This window comes from Papilio xuthus, unplaced genomic scaffold, assembly GCF_000836235.2.
Source record: "Papilio xuthus unplaced genomic scaffold, Pxut_1.1 DF826923.1, whole genome shotgun sequence".
Classification (NCBI taxonomy): Eukaryota; Metazoa; Arthropoda; class Insecta; order Lepidoptera; family Papilionidae; genus Papilio; species Papilio xuthus.
The window spans coordinates 4,579,168-4,600,158 of NW_013531726.1; the positions used below are offsets into that span (position 1 = coordinate 4,579,168).

Here is a 20,991-nt window from a genome sequence, read left to right on the forward strand (position 1 = left end):
CTTTGTTAGTATACAATTACGGCACATATTATGCAGTTTTCGGTTCGATCGTCTTTTTAAAAAGTATATTACAAAAAACCTAGGTAATGTTAGGAAGAAAATCAAAAATGTGCCAGTGTATTGACCCAACCGTAATCTTAATAAAATGTCGACGTTTGTGTCCCCTCACTATTGATTCTGACACTGGACTTTGTAACGATTGCAGGTCATTCGCGCCAAGTGTTTCTAACTAATAACGTCTAAAGGTCGATTACAATGTTCGTGAGCGTGTGCGCATTCAAATATAACGCTTGGAATAATAGTTTCCACACATTCTATTTTTAAAAAGCCGCAAAGACATTTGCCTACTTCCCGCTCTAATCATTTACCCCATTAGGGCCAAGCCATTTTTCATTTATAAAATGACTCGTATTTTTTGATTTTAAAAGTATAGTTTCAATTTTTTAACAAGAATTTATTTAAATTTTAATTAGTTACTTTATTATATATATTTTAAATTACCTGATTTTTTCTTCTTGCAATTAAAAAATAACCGTGTATATTTTGGAGTACGCAAAATTTACCTACAGATTAAACTTTAGGTTGTCTTTGATATCTATTTTTATATGGTTTAGTCAATTACTTAGCTTTAATTGTAACTTGATTTCAGACTCAAATTATTTATGTATTCGAGAAATTTAAAAAAATGAACGTTCATCTGAATAAGCCGGCAATTTAGACACGAAACCGTGAGATCGTAAATACCTATCTTCTAGGCCGCAACTGCAGTTCAATTACTTTTGAAAAAAAAATGTTCAGGATCAACTACAATATAGGGCACTAGATTTAATTAGTCATTAGTTCAAAGGTAAAGGAATTTGATATATGTAGTTGAATACTTTAAATATAAATTTGTGCAATATTTGCCAACAATTAAATCATGATAAAACTTACAACTTATATAATATTTTGATCCCAAATTAATCTTAAAAACGATGTAAAATTTAATATATAATTTGATGAATATATCATTAATTTGAAAGTTTCAAAGTAATTTTCTTTACGATATCGAAAGAAAATTTTTAAACAAAGCTCTAAGTTAAACTTTGTTACAAGTTGTCGCATGTTCGTCGCTGAAAAATTTCATTCTTTATATGTTAGAACATTTTATACTAAATTGTGTTACAACTTTTCTTGAGTAACCGTAGCCATACTGTTGGAGAATTTAAAAGGAACCTAAACGTGAAATTTAAAATTCAATTTTCATGTAAAGTTTTGGTTCAGACAAATTCTTTTTTGATTTATAGTATACATATTTTAATTAACGATATAAGTATTTTTAATAAACCGTATTTCATTTTATGGGCCGTAAACACACTCAATGTTGGTCCTACCTTGTCTAGCATTCTTTTTAGTTTCTTATGTTCATAACTTAATCCGCTTGCATGATTGCCGTCCCGTGCCGTGGGCCTAACTGTAGTCCTCTTTCCCTTCCCACACTTGCAATATAATAAATGGATAGGAAGATGAAGTGGATTTGACGAAAGAGGGAAGAAATGGGAAGGGGAAATGTTCTTTTTCTATGCGTCGCTACCTCCGTCAATTTAAAGTAGGCATCTGCGAATTCACGTGACCGCTTGCACAAAACCGCTTTATTATCAAAAACATAGTACCCAACTAACATTTATATTGGTTTATTTAAGTAACTAGCTTTTGCCCGTAACTTTGTCCTTGTACAATTGAAAAACATAATTAGTAGCCAATGTGTTCTTCCAGACTATGCTCTACATCTATGCTATCAGCGAGATCCATGCCGCCATTTTAGACATACCTTCTAACAAACATCCATCCATCCTTCCATCTTTCCATCACCTTTCGCATTTATAATATACTAGTAATATTAATTTTAAGTATATTGATTACTTATGATCATATTATTAATTTACGTAATATTATGACGTCACCTTCCTCTAGGGGTTAACAGCGACGTTCAATATTCAGTGAATAATGAATAACGGTTACAGTGCACTGGGGAAATAGACGTCGATCTTGTTTAATTGAGACGGAGCGCTCTCGGACGCTACTATTCCAACTGATTAATTCTTTCGATAACGATGACTTAATTAAATGTACCCAATCAAGTCTACAGTTTAAAATTTAAATTATGATTTACAAAAACTGTTAATTAGGAGAGTAAATTCAAAATTAATCATCATCAGCTTACTATATGTCCCCATCGTGAGGCTCGGAGTCTACCCTAAATCAAGGATGACTAGGTCATAGTCAACCACGCTTGCCCAGTGCGGGTTGGTTGACTTCACACAAATATTTGAATTTCTTCTCAGATATGTGCAGGTTGCATCACGTTGTTTTCCTTCACCGTAAGAACGTCGGATCGTACATATGTAAATCGGAATACGAAAAACATATTGGTTGGAATTGTATTCGAACCCAGGACCTGGATTGTAAGTCAAGTGCCACCCCTGAGCCACCGTTGCTCAATTTAAACTTAGAGGAAATGTATTTTTTACATTGTATTACTTTACTTTTGTTCCAATGTAATCTACTGTCGTTTGACCAATTTTGTGATGACCAATGAAGATATGGTTCGTATTCTTTTCCTGAGTGTCGAAGTGGTAAAGGTACCCAGTTCGTAGAATTATTGATTCGTTAAAAAAATCACTAATTAAATATCACGCTTTTATTTTTATTTCTGTCTAGGTTACGAATAATTTCAGATCCGTTTAAGGTTCTTCTTCAGGGTGAGTGGATTAGGGGATTTATTGCTGTTCTGGACTGCAGGGATTTCGAAAGTTTTAATAATTCAAAGAAAATAAAATTGAAAAAACATAACTATTCAAAAAGCTATTGTTCCTTGCATGTGGATAGATATTTTAGTAAAAACATCTTTTTTATTTTAGCATCAACGGTTTAATTTAAAGATAGAAAGAGCGACAACTTAATTTAAATGAAAATACTAATTCACAACGTGACTTGGGATTGTTAGTGTAAGCGAGGGAAAATCCGGCCGCTGTTTTTCAAGCCCTGTCCACAGGCGACGCGGCGCGGCATTGAAGAGAGCATTATCGCAGGACTGTTTTGTTTACTATTTACTGGATTGTAAAATATAATGCAACACTTTTGTTTTGATTGTTATTATTTTAAACTAATTGATATACTGGTAACACGTCTAATTTTCCAGAGGCGCCTACATATTTCGGATCGGCGTCCATGTTCATGGCGAGTTTGTATTCGAGTAGGAAAACAAACAATATAAAATTGTATAACGTATCAAGTGAGATTTATTTAGAATACCTAAAATCAAAGTTTACGGCGCTAAATTCTGATTCCTTTAATTTGTAGGATTGTATTGCCACAGGCGATTAAACAGTGTTTGTCTTAATGGGGTTCAAATACTATGGAAAACTATTTATTTTGAAAAAATATGCATTTATTGGTAACCTAGTATAAAGATAGCTTTGTTCTATGTAATTGTTTTAAGATTAATTGTTTTTATTAAAATAGCAACATTATTTACTATAATAAGTTTACGGGCATCTAAGGTAACAATCTAATTTTTCATTTCGCCGCGGCGTCGGACACAAAGAGCAATTTTAATGCAATTTGGTGCAGCATCGCCAAGTGCTCGCCTGGCATTTTTTACGTGGCGAGACTCCAGAAGTAAGGAAAGGTGTCGGGAAGATTAATACATACTTAGCTGAAATTTTATCCAGTAAACAGTAATACACATAATTATGATGGATACTGAAATCTTTAAAAGAAAGTTCTTAAAAATTATAGCTTATGAAAATGGTTTTCAAAATGAAAAAAAAATATATTTTGGTACTTTTAGACATTATTACTTACAATCCTTTGGCGCGAATGGGGCACTTCCATTACAAAGTCAAATGTCAGAATGATTAGTGAGGGGACATAAACGTCGACATTTTAGTAAGGCCAGGGTTGTGCCAATACACCGGCACAGTGTCGGATTTTCTTCCTAACAGTACATTAAATTCTAAATTATTGTTTAATTTACTCTTGCAGATTTAGTAATGTTTTGAAATTTTCAGTAATAAATTAATCGGAAATAAAACAACAATAATTTTATCGCATCAGATCAAAGCTTATTGAAAATTAATAAAAGCAGTGCTTACATAGTTAAAACTTTCGTGAGAGATTATAAGCTAATTAAGATATTATGTGTTAATATAATAAATATACTTATACTAATTATTTTAGAAATAATACTTATGTAATCTTTTACTTACTAAAGCGTTTGTTTTACAGGTTTCTGCGACATTACTGGTGCTTATTCATCTTTCGATGAACGTTTTGGAAGAGGGCCTAGCGGTCAACCCAAGTAAGTTTACATTACATCTTCATTTGAAAAGTAAATTGAATTTTTGCTTTTTTTTTCGTTTTATCTGTTTTTATTTTTTGTTACCCTACCTCGTGTTGTGTAAATGGTGTGGACAAAGGGTCCAGCTGAAAACCAGCGCAGGAATGCTCAAGCTCTCCCTGCACCAGCTGAGCTGGCCACCTTTTTTGCCACATCCTTAATTTATTTAATCTTTTTTGGTTGTTTGTGGCAATAAATAAATATTCTATTCTGTTCTGTTCTGTTCTGTTCGGTTCGGTCGGTTCGGTTCTGTTCTGTTCCGTTCCGTTCCGTTCCGTTCCGTTCCGTTCCGTTCCGTTCCGTTCCGTTCCGTTCCGTTCCGTTCCGTTCCGTTCCGTTCCGTTCTGTTCTGTTCTGTTCTGTTCTGTTCTAAATATGTAAAAAACTTTCTATTTAAGCTTCAATAGCTTAATAATAGGGTACGGATTACCGATTTGGCCGGGGGCTTGAATCCCGACATTCGACTATTGTCGTGAACCATATCCTACTACTACCAAGCATCGAGCTTAGTTGGAATGGTAAAAGAAATATTAGTAAATTAAAAAAATGTCAAAACCCCCTACTTAACCAAACTAAAAATTCTCATGTTATGTCACGATATTTTTAACTATAGCGTTTGCTAATTGTTTCTCAATCTAGCCATTTCTGATCGATTGTAATATCTATATACATTACAAGAATTTGTACATAGAGGTGCAAAAACTGGAATATAAAAAATGAAGCGGGATATTTCTAGGAATATTTCAGGAAATATTTTCCATGAAGTCCTTATTTTTAGTAATATTTATTAATGTTAGAATATATGTCTGCGCATTGAAGCGTGTTTATCCAGGCGATGTTGATGCGAATAAATAGAGTGGGTACTGACCCTCGTTAGTACAACGTCAAACAAATTACCCATTACACAAATAGCAACCTTGAATATAAGAGCATGTGGCTCATTTTCAATTAACAAGCTTAGTGTTCATACACAAAAGGTGATTATGGTTCCGTGTTTGAGTAAAGAACCCTTGTAACAGTGAATTGTTCGAGAAATATGTACAAGGTTGGAAGAATTTCGATTTTCGTGTGGAATAATCTTATTTAATTTCTGAAATCGTGATAATTTTGTATGGACTAAGCATTTTCTCTGTCTTTGATGGTCATGGACCGGAATATATATTATTAAAAAATATTGATCAAAAGATTTACTACTTTCTATCGATATATATTTTTTTTATAAAATATTAGCAGATTTTTGTTAATTTACTATTCTTTTTTGTATCATTCCAACTAAGCTATATGCTTAGGTTGATGACAATAGTTGAATGGCGGGATTCGAACCCCTACCTAGTGATACAAAATCCATACCCTTAACCAGTAGCCACCTACCAATACAACCAACCCTAACCTTAATTATTACGTTCAAGTCATATGGATAGGGTATTAAATAGAGTTCAAAATAAATTTTTTACTCAGAAACCCACGGTAAAAATTCCTAAAATCGTATCATGTTATGTTATAGCAATAAATTTTCGTAATTTTTATTTTGGCTGATACTTGTTTTTGTTATCTTGCAATTATATAGTGTCGTGTTAAATTTGAACAAAAAAAAATAGTTATTTTTATTAGAGTGCTCCAAGCTTGAGCGGTGTTTTGGCTTTTGGTAGTTAATTTTTAAAACAGCAACCGAGCGCTGAAAATCTAAAGCACTTCATGAAAACAGAACGACTAAGCGATATTCAAGTAGTTACACCTGTTTTGAAAATGTTATGTATTTTAGCATCTTCAAATAAATAAGTTATATACATAAGTTCTTTTTGGTAAACATAATATAGAACTTATATACACAAAAATGGTTTTACGGAAATTATGTTTAATGTTTGAAATATTACTAATATTATAAATGCGAATGTTTGGATGGATGTATGGAGAGAGATCTGGCATACATGTAGAACATAGACTGGAAGATATAGGCTGCTAATTTTTTTCCCGCGCGGACAGACTCGTGGGCGGCAACTAGTAAAAAGAAAAAAAAATCATTGTGGCCAGTGTATGTTCAACTTTACAAAGGAGAAGTTAATATTTTACTAATTCTCTATTTAACATAATTAATGCTTAAATTAATGATGACATCATTCATGTAATTAAAACATCAAAATATTGTAATAAGAAAAATGAATCGCAAAGATTAATGATGATTGTTCCATGCGACATATCCGTTCAATTCTTACACGACAAAATGTAACTTTGAAATTTCCCGTGCACGTGACTTTAGTAAGTTATTTCAACTTATAACGTACGTGTTTATACTTAGGATTTCTCCTTTAAACCTTTATTTTTAAGCCAATTATGAAAATCTTACTAATGTTTTAAATGAGAATGTTTGGATGTGTGTTTATTAGTAGGTATTCCTAGAACGGAATCTTGCTGAAATTCGGCAAGTAGAGCATAGTCTGGAAAAACACAGGTTACTAATTAAGTTTTTTTTTTATTACGGATGGAGTTGCGGGCGACAGCTAGTGTTATATATTAATTGAAAATCAATAAGCATGACTGTTTATTCATTCCTAGTTTTAAATATTGTTATTTCTTTTAAGCTCTATTTTGTACAACAGATATAAATACATATAAAAATATTACATACTCTCTTTCCAGTCGGGTAAAAAGAGTAGAAACAACAATCATAACATCAAAATCTTAAAGTTTAAATCCCAAATAAATAAATTTAATAAAACGTCTTTAAATAATAAAACAATACAGTTTCACGTTTCATAAATAATCACGGAAACAAAATGGATTAAAGAATTATTATAAGTCTCGAAACTTATATCCGCGTGAGAGGTCATTTTTTTGTTACAAAGACAGAACTGCGGTAATAAGTGAGAGTGCCTGGCCGTCGTAAAATTAAATATGAATGTTACCATATAACTGCTTTTTTCTTACCTCAAATTGGAGCTTGTAATCCACTTCAGTGTTTTTTTTACGTTTCATACAAAGTCTTATTTTACCGCAATGCGCTCTGGTCACTGCAAAGCATTGAAAATTATTAATGTGTTTCCACGAGTTGTGTTCCAGACACCAGTATTGAGGGCAGAGCAATAATTAAACACCGTCACTGGAACCTCCCTCGTAAGCGAAACTAAGAGAGGTCTTTGTAATCATATCGCAAGAAAACGATTAAAGTTTTTTAAATATTTCATTGCAATTTCTCGCCTATTTATAAAATAAAATGAAGTTATCATCATCATCAGCTCACTATACGTCCCCGCCAAGGGGCATGGAGCCTGCACTAAGTTAGGTGTGAGGATGAGGCCATAGTATAATAAAGTTGTAAATCATGTGAACGTAGTATAACATTTTCTGTCCTATTTAATGAAGCCATGTTTACCTGAAACTTCGTTCGTAGAAAATTAAAAAAAATCTTAATAAGTAGTTTTAGACATTATTAGTAAGAATCCTTTGGCGCAAATGAAGTGCTTTCATTACAAAGTCCAGTGTCAATGAATAGTGAGGGGACACAAACGTGGATATGTTAGTAATTCTAGTGTTGGGTCAATACACTGCCAATTTTTCGGATTTTCTTCCTAACAGTATATTCTTCTAGATTATGTTCTACATCTATGCCAAATTTCATCGAGACTGATCACACATCTAAACTTTCGTATTTATAATATTAGTAAGAGTAAGATTAGAAAGAAGTAAGATTATTTGCTAATACTGCACAATACCATTATGACTTTCACCTGTATTCGTAAATTCACCTTTTACTAAAAATTTAGAGGATAATATCAAGATGTAAACATAACAAAAGTGGTGATTACACCTCCACAACGATCATAAACGCTAACTAGATTCTCGTACGTACGAACTGAAACGTTCTCGCTCTACACTTTACATCTAAGCAAAAACATATTGTCTTATTTTAAACAAAATATTGAAACATAGTACTACTACTAATACTAGTAATTAAAGTACTATTTAACGATATTTTAAGACAATCAGTTTGTTTTAAGCCTTTATACTTAACTTAATAAATTATGAAATATTAAACCTAACTATTAAAATATTGTATTTATTTGGATGGATATAATTTGTAATCGTTTAGTATAAAAAAGTAAATGCTTTATTGGCTAAAGTCTGAAGCTCACGAAAGCTTTACGTGCTTTATTGTAGTCAGTAACAGTTAAGTAAGGGATATTTTCCTTCATGGAAATTGTAAGCGGAAAACTTTGAATCGTAATTCACTAAAGTCTGTCTCGTAAAGCTTTAAGTTCGGCCGGATTCACTCGAAGCAAGATCAAAAGGAAGCGTTAGAACTCTCTAGAAATAGTTTCAATTAGCTATGGCTGTGTTCTTAACTAGAACTAAGATTAAGGTCTCGAATGTGTAGACCGAACTCAATTCACGCTACGCTTTAAACCGCTGCTTTGTGTAAGAAATGTGAGTTTTGTAAGCGGTTTTATACTGAAATTTAGTACATTACGTAGAATTTTACGCTATAAATTCAACGTTTATTGCTGTGTTTAAATGTTTATAGATTATAAAAGTTATTTGTAATATTAATTTCATTTCAATTTTATTTCTTATTCAACAGTTTTCTTTTGATTGCCTTTACATCTTTAACATCTTCGCACGAATTGGCCCGGCTCGCCCGGTGAAGTACCACGACCACACAGAAGACAGGCGTCAAGTGGAAGCAATTCCGCGTTTCGTCTGATGAGTGTGCGTCCCGGTAGCCTAATTTAGTCCTCTTTTCCTTCCCACCCTTTTTCTTATAAGGAAAGGATGGGAAGAGGAAGTGGACTTTCCAGATGAGAGGATGCATGGAAAGGGATTTTTTTTTCTTTCTGTGCATCCTCTTCTCCGTCGATTAAAGGTAGGCAACGCATATGCAATTGCGTATGTCTACAGGCAACGGTCACTTCGCTATTTCAGCGATTACAGGTGGCCGCTTGCTCGTTTGCCGCCTTATGATATAAAAAAAAATAATGCTATTTGTTTAGCCCAAAGGTATTTTAAGGTACTAAAGTGAATTAAATCACCATTATATTGACATATGGCAACTAAAAGGTTAAGAAAAGGTTAAGGTTTTATGAAAATATTGCTCTGAGATAATCTAACTTTTCTCGATAGACATGTTGGGGCAAGGATTAAAAGTACATTATGTTACGTCGCGTGTTGATATTTAAAGGCGTGGGGAGAAAACAACATCTGTTTTGTTTCCCAAGCGGTATCAAAATAGACTTTGGCATATCCACTCCAACTTTTAGGCGAAGGGCATACAAAATTTTATGAATACATTCACACGATTTTATTGTACTTAAGTAATTTTTTTTTTAATATTTTATTAAATTAAAAAAAAAATTATATCATATGTTACGTACCTATTTATTAGTTTTATCATTAACTTTATTTGTAATTTATTAATTTTAGACATTATTAGTTAGAATCAATTGGCGCGAATGACGTGCTTTCGTTACAAAGTCCAGTGTCAGAATGAATAGTGAGGGGACACAAACGTCGACATTTTAGTAAGGCTAGTATTGCGTCAATACACTGGCATATTATTGTATTTTCTTCCTAAAGCTATTGACATTTAAACATTTTTGGAATGTTTAAAATTAATAAATTAATTTTTGTTGTTAAATTATATATTTTAGGAAAACTTAATTTATTTAATAAACTACTAGCTGTCGCCCGTGACCACGTCCGCGCGAATTCTGAGACCTACTGATATTGAATATTAAATTTCATAAAACTCGGTCAAGCCATTTCGGAAGAGTGTGGTAACTAACATTGTGACACGAGAATTTTATGCATACAATTATCGTATTCATTTTAAACACAAACAACAGTTTACGTAAGACAAAATTAAATCGAATGATTTCTAACTACAAGCCAAATTCCAATCGGCATCTAATTTACATCAGATTTCAATTTAAATTCTAGTTCTATGTAACTAATGCAGTTATCTTACTTGTAAAACGAAGTTCGCTCGAATGCATTCGACCGGCATCTTTGTATAAACTGCAGCTATTATACAAAGGCCAGATGTTTACATAATTATTTTAAACAAACAAACTTTCTGCTACTGCAAAACAATATGTAGAACAAGAAAGCTGCCAAAAAAGGCTACGACGTAGCGCTACGTAATGAAGAAGTCGTAGCCTTACATCTACATAAACAATCAAACAAACAAGTTTGTATAGTAAAACTTACTAATATTATAAATGCGAATGTTAAGATGGATGAATATGTAGAAGAAGGTGTCTCCGAAAAAGCTCAATGGAACTCAATGAATTGGTAAAGGTGTAGAGTATATTCTTTAAAGACATAGACTCCTATTTTTTTTATTCTGCGTGTTCGCAGTCGCGAGCGACAGCTAGTACAGTATAAAAGGGTGATTTTAATTATAATGTAAAAAACCAAAAAAACCTATTTCTTTAGTTCACAATTACCCTTAACTACAAGTAGACACCAAAATAATACGTGCATAATTTTTTTTAGTTTTGTTATTACTTTGTAGTTTTGTACAATCGCGTATACTAACGCCAAAACGTAATCCCGACCACTACATACATGTCATTTAATGTCTTTATTTAGCTAAAGACACCTTTAGTTATTCAAGGCACGTTATGAAATATTTATATGTTATTTAAATCTGAATGCATCGCTTTTACTTACAACGTTTTATTGCAGAATTTTTATAGCCAGGAACGTTTGAAAGTTATTACACCCATTGTTTGAACAATTTATCTTCCAAAATGCTTTTCGCGTGCAATTTAACGTCTGCAAACAGTGCCGCCGTTACTGGATTGTCTAACTTTGGAAAAAATGCATATGTAGAGTTAATACTGTTATGACATAACTTTTAATAACTTCTAACTTCATCCAGAAATCCTATTGCATTGGTGAAATAAAATAATAATATGAATTTTTACGAAAAATTGTATTTGTTGAATTTCGTGGAATATATATAATAGGTACTGGATTCAGTGTAATTAAGTTCTTAACACTGTATCTGATTAATATTATAAATGTGAATGTTCTGAATGATGAATGTATTTTTGTTAAAGGTCATCTTCAAAACGGTTGCATGACATTACATCATGAGCTCACTATACGTCCCCACCGATGGGCTCGGAGCGTACCCTAAGTTAAGGGTGATTAGGCCATAGTCAACCACGATGGCCAAGTGCGGGTTGGTTGACTTCATACATATCTTTTGAATTTCTTTTCAGATATGTGCAGGTTGCATCACGATGTTTTCCTTCATCGTAAGAACGTCGGAATCTCGTAAAAATATGACATAAATATAGAATATATTCTATTAATACATAAACATAAAAACCTTAATTTAAAAATAAAGTGTTCCCAAAATTACTTATACCTAATATGTTTTACATATATGTATTATATATAACAGTTGTATTTATTACAATACAAAGTGTGTCTCGAGTTATCTTACGGAGACCTTTACGACGAACAATTGAGGTGGAATAAGAAGCACTCGTTAATTTACTCATAAGCAGTAAAGATGCCAGATAAAGGAAATGAAAGGAGCCCAGGTAACCAAAAGCCGATTATAGAACCAACAAGGGTACGTTCGTAAACCTAATGGTAACAGATGTGATCGTTGAATCAATTTTGAATATATTACAAATAATTACTTAATAGTGTTATATTTAAAGTTTAATTCTTAATGACTAACTTAAAGTAAACAAAAAAATATAAAATAAACATTTTTAGATAACAATATTGCCTGAATTTATTTGTTTATGTGTCCAAAGATGCTTAAAAATGGTAGAGCCCGCTTTAACATCTTCGCACGAATTGGCCGGTTCGCCCGGTGCAGTGCCACGACCACATAGAAGACAGGCGTGATGTGGAAGCAATTCCGCGTTTCGTCTGATGAGTGTAGTACCGGAGGGATAATTTTAGTCCTCCTTTTCTTCCCACTCTTTTTTATAAGGAAAGGAAGAGGATTTTCCGGATGTGGGTTGCATGGGAAGGGAAAAAATTATCTTTTTATGCCTCCTCCCCTCCGTTGATTAAAGTAGGCAACGCATATGTAATTGCGTATGTCTATTGACATCGGTCGCTTCGTTGTTTCAGCGATTTCAGGTGGCCGCTCGCTCGTTTGCCACGTTATGATAAAATGCTCATAGATGGCTTTAGCCAAAAATGTTACCTAGATCACTTCCAGGTTAGCCAAATGTTCTTCGCCTTCAAGATTCCTTAGTTTCAGGTAGCTTGTTGAATATGTATAATTTTCCGTTAAAAATGTTTTTTGTGTGACTATTTTGCGGGTAATATTGCTACTTTAAATCACAAGCGAATATAATAAAAAATAATATTTATTTAACCACGGTTCCACGGAAAAAATAAGTTTGCTCAGGTGTAGAAGTTAAATGTAGTGTGACGGATACTATATATTTCTGTACGAATTTTGTAACAGCATTTTAGTTGGAGTTACGTTTTTCCATTGCATTTCTCTATCCGGCTGTCGGATGCCGCAGGCTAAACTGTGAATGTACGTTTTTAATTTTTTTGTTTTAATTGATTTGTCAATTCCACAAGTCCTGTTCGTAATTGATATTTGTGAAATATATTCTTTAAACGTATCTGTAACTAAATATATCTTTTTAAAATATAAACAATCGAATTATATTACTTAATTAAATTGTCATAGAATCGCAATTTCAATGAAAGATAATATTACATGTTTTATGGATTTTATAATATTTTAAATGTAAACTTATTGTTAATCCGATTAACACACGAATATATTTCTACTCTGAAATCTTACTTTTCTCCAATACACCATAAGGAATTGAAACTATTTCTTGAGAGTACCGTTCTTGATCTCGCTGGAAGCGGATCTGAGCGGTAATTTAAAGCTCTTCAGGACACGTCTTAAGCGAATCCCGATATAAAGTTTTGCTTTTCTATGAGGGAATCTACTATCGATACTGTAAAGAACAACAGTTTTAAATCACATTAAATTAAATATTAGTTTAATTAACTATATTTAGTAAAAGTTAGCCCCCCACACAACGTTCCACACTAGCTTTCGCCCGCGATTTCATCCGCGTAGAAAAAAACTAAATTAGTAGCCTTTGTTTCCTTCAGACTATGTTCTAAATCTATGCCAAATTTCACTGAGATCTGTTAAGCCGTACTGGGGATACCTTCTAACAAATATCTATCCTCTCTATCTCTATTCTCTCTCTATCTAAAATATTTATTTTTATACATTCGTAAAATTTTAATCTAAGTATAAATGTAGAAAGATGCAGAAGATTAGAGCATGAGTAAAGAATCAAAAGAAAATTGAATTTCCTGCAACATTGTTGAGACAAGTAGAATGATAGCTTACTATAAGTGAATTTGAAATTATACACGTAGCAAGCGCGAATGAAGATAAGCCATTTGAGCTCTCTGAACCGCAGTCTGCAGCAAAGTGCAACAACAATGTGGGAACGCGACCTACTCTACACGCTCTATGAAAACCGAATCTCAGAAGGTAATTCGTTAGTTAACTTTACCTGCGTATATTTAACTCGTATTTTCTGTTCAGAATTCTCGACTTGTTACGTGGATTTCAAGTTTTGTTGTTTAATTATGTGCCTCGATTTTATTATGTTTACAATAAGTAAGTAATAATTGGAATTAAATGTTTTACACCAAAGTGTAACCACACTAAGACAATTGAAATGTTTTTCACATACAAAAATGTACATTTACAAGGCTTGGATTAGGTCAGTTATACCATCAGCTCACTATATGTCCCCACAGAGGGGCTCGGAGACTACCTTAAGTTAGGGATGACTAAGCCATAGTCAACCACGCTGACACAGGGCTGGTTGGTAGACTTTACACATATCTTTTCATTTCTTCGCACCTATGTGCATGTAGCATCACGTTTTCCTTCACCGAACGTCGGATAAATGTACATATGTAAATAAAAACACATTGGTATACGGCGGGATTCGAACTCAGAGCAAGTCAAGTGCTTCGCCCCTGTGCCATCGACGCTTAGGTCAATTAGGTGTTATTTACTACCTTGAAATATTAATAAGTATGAAAAAGATAACAAACTTAAAAATTTATGTAATAAAACCGTTAAATTGCTTGAAAAGACAATTGCAATCACATCTACATTGCACGTTAAAGATACATTTGTTCAGGTGTAAGAGTTTAATGTACCGTGCGAGTGTTGGCATGCAGGTTCACTGGGAATTTCGACATATAGCATACAAGTATATCTTATTTAAAACGCGCTTTTGTGAAACATTCTTGGTAGCATCAAAGAATTTGTTTTGATTTTTTGGTATCTTTCAAGGTTTTGCGATATACAAAGAGTTATAGAGATTAGTGATATTTAGCTGCGAGTGATGGGTAAGATTGAAGGCATGAACGTAGGCAAAAATCGTGGCTACATAATATTAGGGAGTGAACGGGGATTACGTCAGCGGAGGAACTGTTTCGCCTTGCACTTGACAGAACCAAATATTCCAAGTTCGCGGCCAACCTTCAAGGCTGAAGAGGCACTAAAAGAAGATATTTAGTAGAGACCGATTCATCATTCCTTAATCAGAGACTGATTAAAATGCCATGATATTTATGTTCTTATTTTTGTTATTGATACGAAGACATAGTTTATCTATTTTTATGTTTTATCTTTTATGTATAAAATAACAAATTAAAGTTGCCGTTACACTCCGTTGCCATTTTCATGAAGCTTTAGTTTCCGTTAAGTCATGGATTTAAAGTTACACAGTTCTGTGAGTTCAACCATTACTTGATTCCACTCCAAAGAATACAAGCTGTCTCTGAAACATTTACGATGCTTCTTACTAAAATTAAAGCTCTCTTCTGCAGCTATGTTCCTTCAAGCAGCAACCTAAATACCTAAATATTGTAAAAATAAATAAAAACATTTCATCTTTAAATTATAGCTTGGACATTTTTAACAAGTCAATTTGTGAACTTTTCAATATAGATAAATTCTACACAGGTATTTATAAGTATAATATGTAATATGTTATTTAAACCAGCTGTTGCCCGCGACTTCGTCCGCACGGAATTAAAAAAAACATATTAAGTAACCTATGTCCTTTACACTATGACTATGTTCTATACGTTTGCGAAATTTTTATCTAGATCCCTTCAAACAAAGATCCATCCGTCCATCTATCCATTCATCCAAACATTCGCATTTATAATATTAGTATATTACACAAGTATTTATAAGTATAACATAGATATAGATTAATTAGGCATTCGACATCTTCAGTTCAAGTGGTACTTTATTATAAATTTTTATACACATAAATACACAACTTTTAGTATATATTATTTAGTAAGTCTAAGATTGTCTTGCACTACTTATCTTAAAGGGTCATGCCGGTTACGTACATATCTACATACATATTTCATATATATAAAGTCTATCTTTTTGATGTATTGTAATCAATCCGCTCTACGTTGATAATCTAACACCAGTCATGCGTCTTAACTTAATAATAACATCATTAATCATATTAACACATTGAGCCATAACTCCTGGCGCGTATTGTGCGGAAAGTGATTTGTGAGAGTGCTCTATACAAGACTAAATTTGATAATATAATTCAAAAGCACGATAGCCTTGAAATAAGAGTAGGTTAGTCGGTCTACATTGAGACATTAATTTCGCTTTTGTAATTTACCTTTGATATTATTTGAAATAATACTAATTAGTGGCAATTTCAAGGTCGTGTCATGTATACACGTTTCGTTACATGAAAGAGAAGAAAGATATAACGTAGAGATAAGAGAAAAGAGAGCAACCGATTAAAACATTACTGTCAGCGCGAACACCCTTATTCATTTGTTGTAAATTATTATTCATACTCGTATATTACTTATTCTATCTTGCCTGTTCGATGTTTTATATTTAAATGATTGTCTATTGTTTCAGGTTGTTCTTGTATCCGATTTACATCGACGTATGGCAAGGAGCGAGGCACATTCAGTAGCCCCGACTACCCGCGACCGTACCCTGCTCATATCAACTGTTTACTTTACACCTTCATTGCTGGTCCACATCAGATCGTCGAACTCGTGTTCACGGACTTCGACATTTATAAGGAACATCTTGAGTGAGTAGCCCAGTTATTATATTATATTGCTTTATTACTTTTATATGTTTTTAATTTAATAACATATGAATAGAGAATACGAAGAAGACATCATCACTTCAATACGAGTTCATGGGTCTATGTAGTGTTAGGAAAAAAAACTCCGACAATGTGCCGGTGTATCAGCGCAACACTAGCCTTACTAAAATGTCGACGTTTATGTCCCCTCACTAAGCAATCTGACACTTGACTTGGTAACGAAAGCGCGACATTCGCGCCAAAGGATTCTAACTAATAATGTCTCAAAGTAGATATTTATAGATACACCGTTTATACTAAATAATAATTTGATAGTTTTAGAACGTAACCTATTTGTAATTTAAATGTTTATAATTGTTTAAAATAACATTTTGGATTAAACGCTTTAGTAATTCTATGGGCGAGGAGCGTTAAAATGTGAAATTTTATCTTTATAGCCCGAAGCTGAGAAGTTTAATTCCCGACAATTGCTTATCACTGTGGAAACTTTCATTCTGTAGAAGTCCGTGGACGGTTCATTTCTGAGGGACTTTAGTTGGCTAGTTTAAATAGTAACTGCAATTTAAACGGTTACTTGCTTCACTTAATTCGGAACTCATTAAACTTTACTATGGAATAAATTTGACATTGTTATCCACAAGTTTTAATAATTTCACTGCAATTGCAATTTTTCTTATGATAGTGGACTCGCCAGGCGAGTCGGTGGTACTGAATGTGTTAAAATGTTAATAATTGATGGTTTTAACTTAAATGCTTCAACTCTTACTTAATGAGTGTTAAGTTAAATGATGAAAAGTCAGTTAAGTATTAGGATATAATTGAAACAATTCGTATTTAGGTTTTTAGATTAATTTATTTAAATATTAGCTCTTACGTTTACTTTGATGTTGTTGACAAAATTACAGTATATAAATAATATTTATGTATGTCGACTTAATAACACTGATATCTGATCAGACTTTTTTTTTTACTTAAGCATAGAACATCTTGTGGATTCGTTGTGTTTATTAAAATGCAAAACTATCATTTTGACTTTCAATCTACTTCTTTGCTTTTCTTAAGCCGCTTAACTGACTACAAAATTGTACATAGTCAATCATTGTTTTGCCACCTTTATCTATAGTCGGTGCTTCATCTAATGCATAATCAGTTTCTTTCTCAGTAAAACGATCACCCCATGTCATTAGGTCATGACGAATCCTGAAATAATATATAAATAATTATTCTTCTTACTAATATTATCAATTTGGTTTTTATATACCTATAACTATGTAGATGTTTGTTAGAATGTATCTGTAGAATGGCTTGTCGAATCTCGATGAAAGTGACCATAGATTTAGTACATAGTCTGGAAGACATTGTCTACTAATTAACTGTTATTATTTAAACGCGGAGGGGCGCAATCGCGGGCGACAACTAGTAATATATATGCATACGTTTTTAGATTCATATTGCATGGTTTACCTCGCAGTAGCGTTCGATCAAAATTCACTATGATTATAAGAAGAAATGTAATATTACATTTTTAAATTAAAAAAAAAGCTTAACAAAATTAAATTGAAATACTAAGTTACTTTATCATAAACAACTTAGCTTTAGGAATGTAACATTTATCACGTAACGTAACTTTGAAGGTCATTGTACTCCAGGGATTAGGTTAGTCAGGTGGTTCTTAAACGAGTACCTGATGTTGAGTTGTTGCTTAATACTTACGTGCCTACCAACCATAACTTTATAACTAAGCGAAACTTGAAAAGCCAACGAATCTACTTATAAATTTACTTAAAAACTCACAACTTTTTTATTTGTGTTAAGCTATATTTCAAAATGTAAACTTTAATCCAGGAAATACAGACTAAAAATTAAGACTATTTGAGATATTTGAATAAATGTAATATTATTTGCAAAGTTTAAAACCCTCTAGCGGCCAAATGAAGGAACTTTTGATAGAGGTAAGTCGGGTCAAATCGTCATATGGTCGAATACCATGGAATCTTTGGTACTTCATTGTACTCGTATATCTGGACACCCTGTATAAAACGATAGTTCTGATATCGTACCAGTATCTATAGTTAGTAGAGTTAATAATGTCGTTCGTATTATAAATTACATTTAGCTTAAATACCTTTCCTCGGATATATAACCGGAATTCTCATTGTCCCAACGTGACAGTGCAGCCTTCAGTGTTTCTTCAGAATCAAGTTCTAGCGTCTTATATCCCAGAAGGTTCACGAAGGCGTCGAAATCTAAAGGTTGAGTAGCCTTAAAAGAAACAAAATATTAATTTTGTAATATTTAAATATCTAAATGTAAATAATAAAAGCTGGATAGATTTAAATTATAAGTAGAAGTTGCTATATAAATTCAAAACATCACCACGGCAGTCCAAATGCGTTTATTATGTTGGTAAAATCTAATAACAAACAATTTAACTACTACTTCTCGTTGTTAACTCGTCGATTTCTCGCGTGATTTCCTCTTTTCTCCTATATTTTTAATTTAAAAGGCAAAGGTCTTAGCTGACAGTATGCCACCTTTTTAGTGAAATGTAAACTTCTTGTCTACCAAAGAGATGGAAAACATATTTCTTTACTCAACAGTTGATTTCTCTTGAACAGTTTCTTAAATTTATTTAACAATTACCTCTGAGAGCATATTTCGTACAAGCTGTTCATCGACCGTATCGCCCAAACTGACCAGAGTCCCGCGTAAGTCGTTATCGTCAATATACCCATCGCCATTCAGGTCAAATAAAAGAAAAGCCTGAAAATAAATTGAACACAAAAAGTATCTCTTATTATTTTTACATATAGCATCCCTTCTGATGCTCTGGAAGTTGGTTGTTATGTTCATCAAGTCATTATTCAAAATTTTTAATTTTTAATTTTGATAAGATTTTTATTGACCGTATCTTCTTCAGGTCAAGGAAAACTTCGTGTCGCAACCTGCACATATATGTCAAGAGATTCAAAGATATGTGTAAAGTCAACCAATCCACACTGGGCTAGCGTAGTTGACTATGGCCTATTCGTCCTTGCTCGCACTTAGGGTAGGTGTACAATGGGGAAGTAAACTGAGCTGATGATGATGGTTACCTCCTTTAGTTCAAATATTTTGTTTTCATCCAATTCAGCCATAACATTAGCTGGAATGCACAGAGCTTCTCTAGCTCTGGATGCAGACCGGGAGCGAGGTGGAGGAGGCACAAGCAATTCTGATTCGTTTGAAATTGTTGAATTGGTGCTGTAAATAATGAACGTTATTAATAAGCATACACGTATTCATGGTACGCGGTATCTAGCTGTACATGTAGAACAAGTTTGGAGTAAGTTTTTTATATGTAATAATTATTATATTTATCATATAATTTGAAACTAAAAAAAGTACTTTTAACAGTAGCTGTCGGCTGCGACTCCGTCCGTATGGTATTAAAAAAAAAAACTTTGAAGTAGCATATGTGTTCTTCCAGACTCTATGTGCTACATCTGTTACAAATATCATCAAGATCTGTTGAACCGTTCTGGAGATACCTACTAACTAACATCCATCCATCAATTCATACATCCTAACATCGCATTAATAATATTAGGAAGACTAGAAATAAAATTATTTAACACTCTTTGTCATAACTCGATTTACTTCAAAGTTCATTGAATTCAAAATAAAACCTTTGAACTACTTAATAAGAAAAATCATGAAAAACTTACTTTGCGGAAGATACAGATTGAAGAAGGTTCTCTTTGAACTTCTTTATTTCATCTTGAGTGGATTCTCTTCTCTAAAATGAAGCCATTAAATGAACAGACACTTTTGAATACAATACAACAATTCCAAATATTCACGATTCATAAACCTTACCGTAGTATTCGGAGAAAGTTCATTTTCGTTTTCCATATTTTTTTCAAGCTGTAAATTTGCTTAAAGAACACTTCCAAGATTTAATTAACGTCTGGATTTCGTAAAGCAAGAGTCGTTACTAAACAAAATTTACATCATTAAACTAAAATTGCATTTTGCTCGGGCGAAGATTATCATTTAATACGCTTGGTTGCACGAAGATTTCAAGATTATACGCAATGTTTTCCGTCTCTAAATTAAATTAAATTTTCGCATGTAATTTCCACAGATTTTCCAACGTATATGTCACATATATCTTATTTTCATGTTTTCTTTTACTATATTTACAATTCGTTTACGTTTGCGAGGTCACCGATGTCTGAAATTGTATTCGTTATGAAAAGTAATATATTACTGCTGAAGTAGGCACATTAGGAAAACAAATAAAGTTAACAAACATGTTTTGTTGTTTTCATCAAGAAGACATTGTAATATAAGACTTCAAACAAATATTTATCTACATCAAATTATAATGGTAAGAGATGTTTATGTAGATAAAGCAAAAACAAGTTCGTTTGCTTTATTGCTTCTTTTATTTTCAAGGAAAACGAAAGAGATGACAATATG

The 20,991-nt window shown here is 32.8% G+C and overlaps 2 protein-coding genes across 2 annotated transcripts in view; one reads left to right on the top strand and one right to left on the bottom strand.

Moving 5' to 3' along the window:
* Sol1 (CUB domain-containing protein Sol1) overlaps positions 1–20,991 on the top strand; it is a 236,536-nt gene that overhangs the window by 65,035 nt on the left and 150,510 nt on the right. Inside the window, exons 3-4 of the mRNA XM_013318496.1 lie at positions 4,270–4,342; positions 16,329–16,509. Of these exons, the coding sequence (XP_013173950.1) occupies positions 4,270–4,342; positions 16,329–16,509 (254 nt within the window). The remainder of the gene's footprint in view (positions 1–4,269; positions 4,343–16,328; positions 16,510–20,991) is intronic.
* LOC106122503 (myosin regulatory light chain, smooth muscle) lies at positions 17,403–20,724 on the bottom strand. The gene is made up of 6 exons (XM_013318497.1): positions 20,386–20,724; positions 20,235–20,305; positions 19,623–19,770; positions 19,171–19,290; positions 18,653–18,789; positions 17,403–17,727 (listed from the first exon to the last, which is right to left on the bottom strand). Exons 1-6 carry the CDS (start codon positions 20,419–20,421, stop codon positions 17,568–17,570), a joined length of 672 nt encoding a protein of 223 aa, XP_013173951.1. The 5' UTR covers positions 20,422–20,724; the 3' UTR covers positions 17,403–17,567.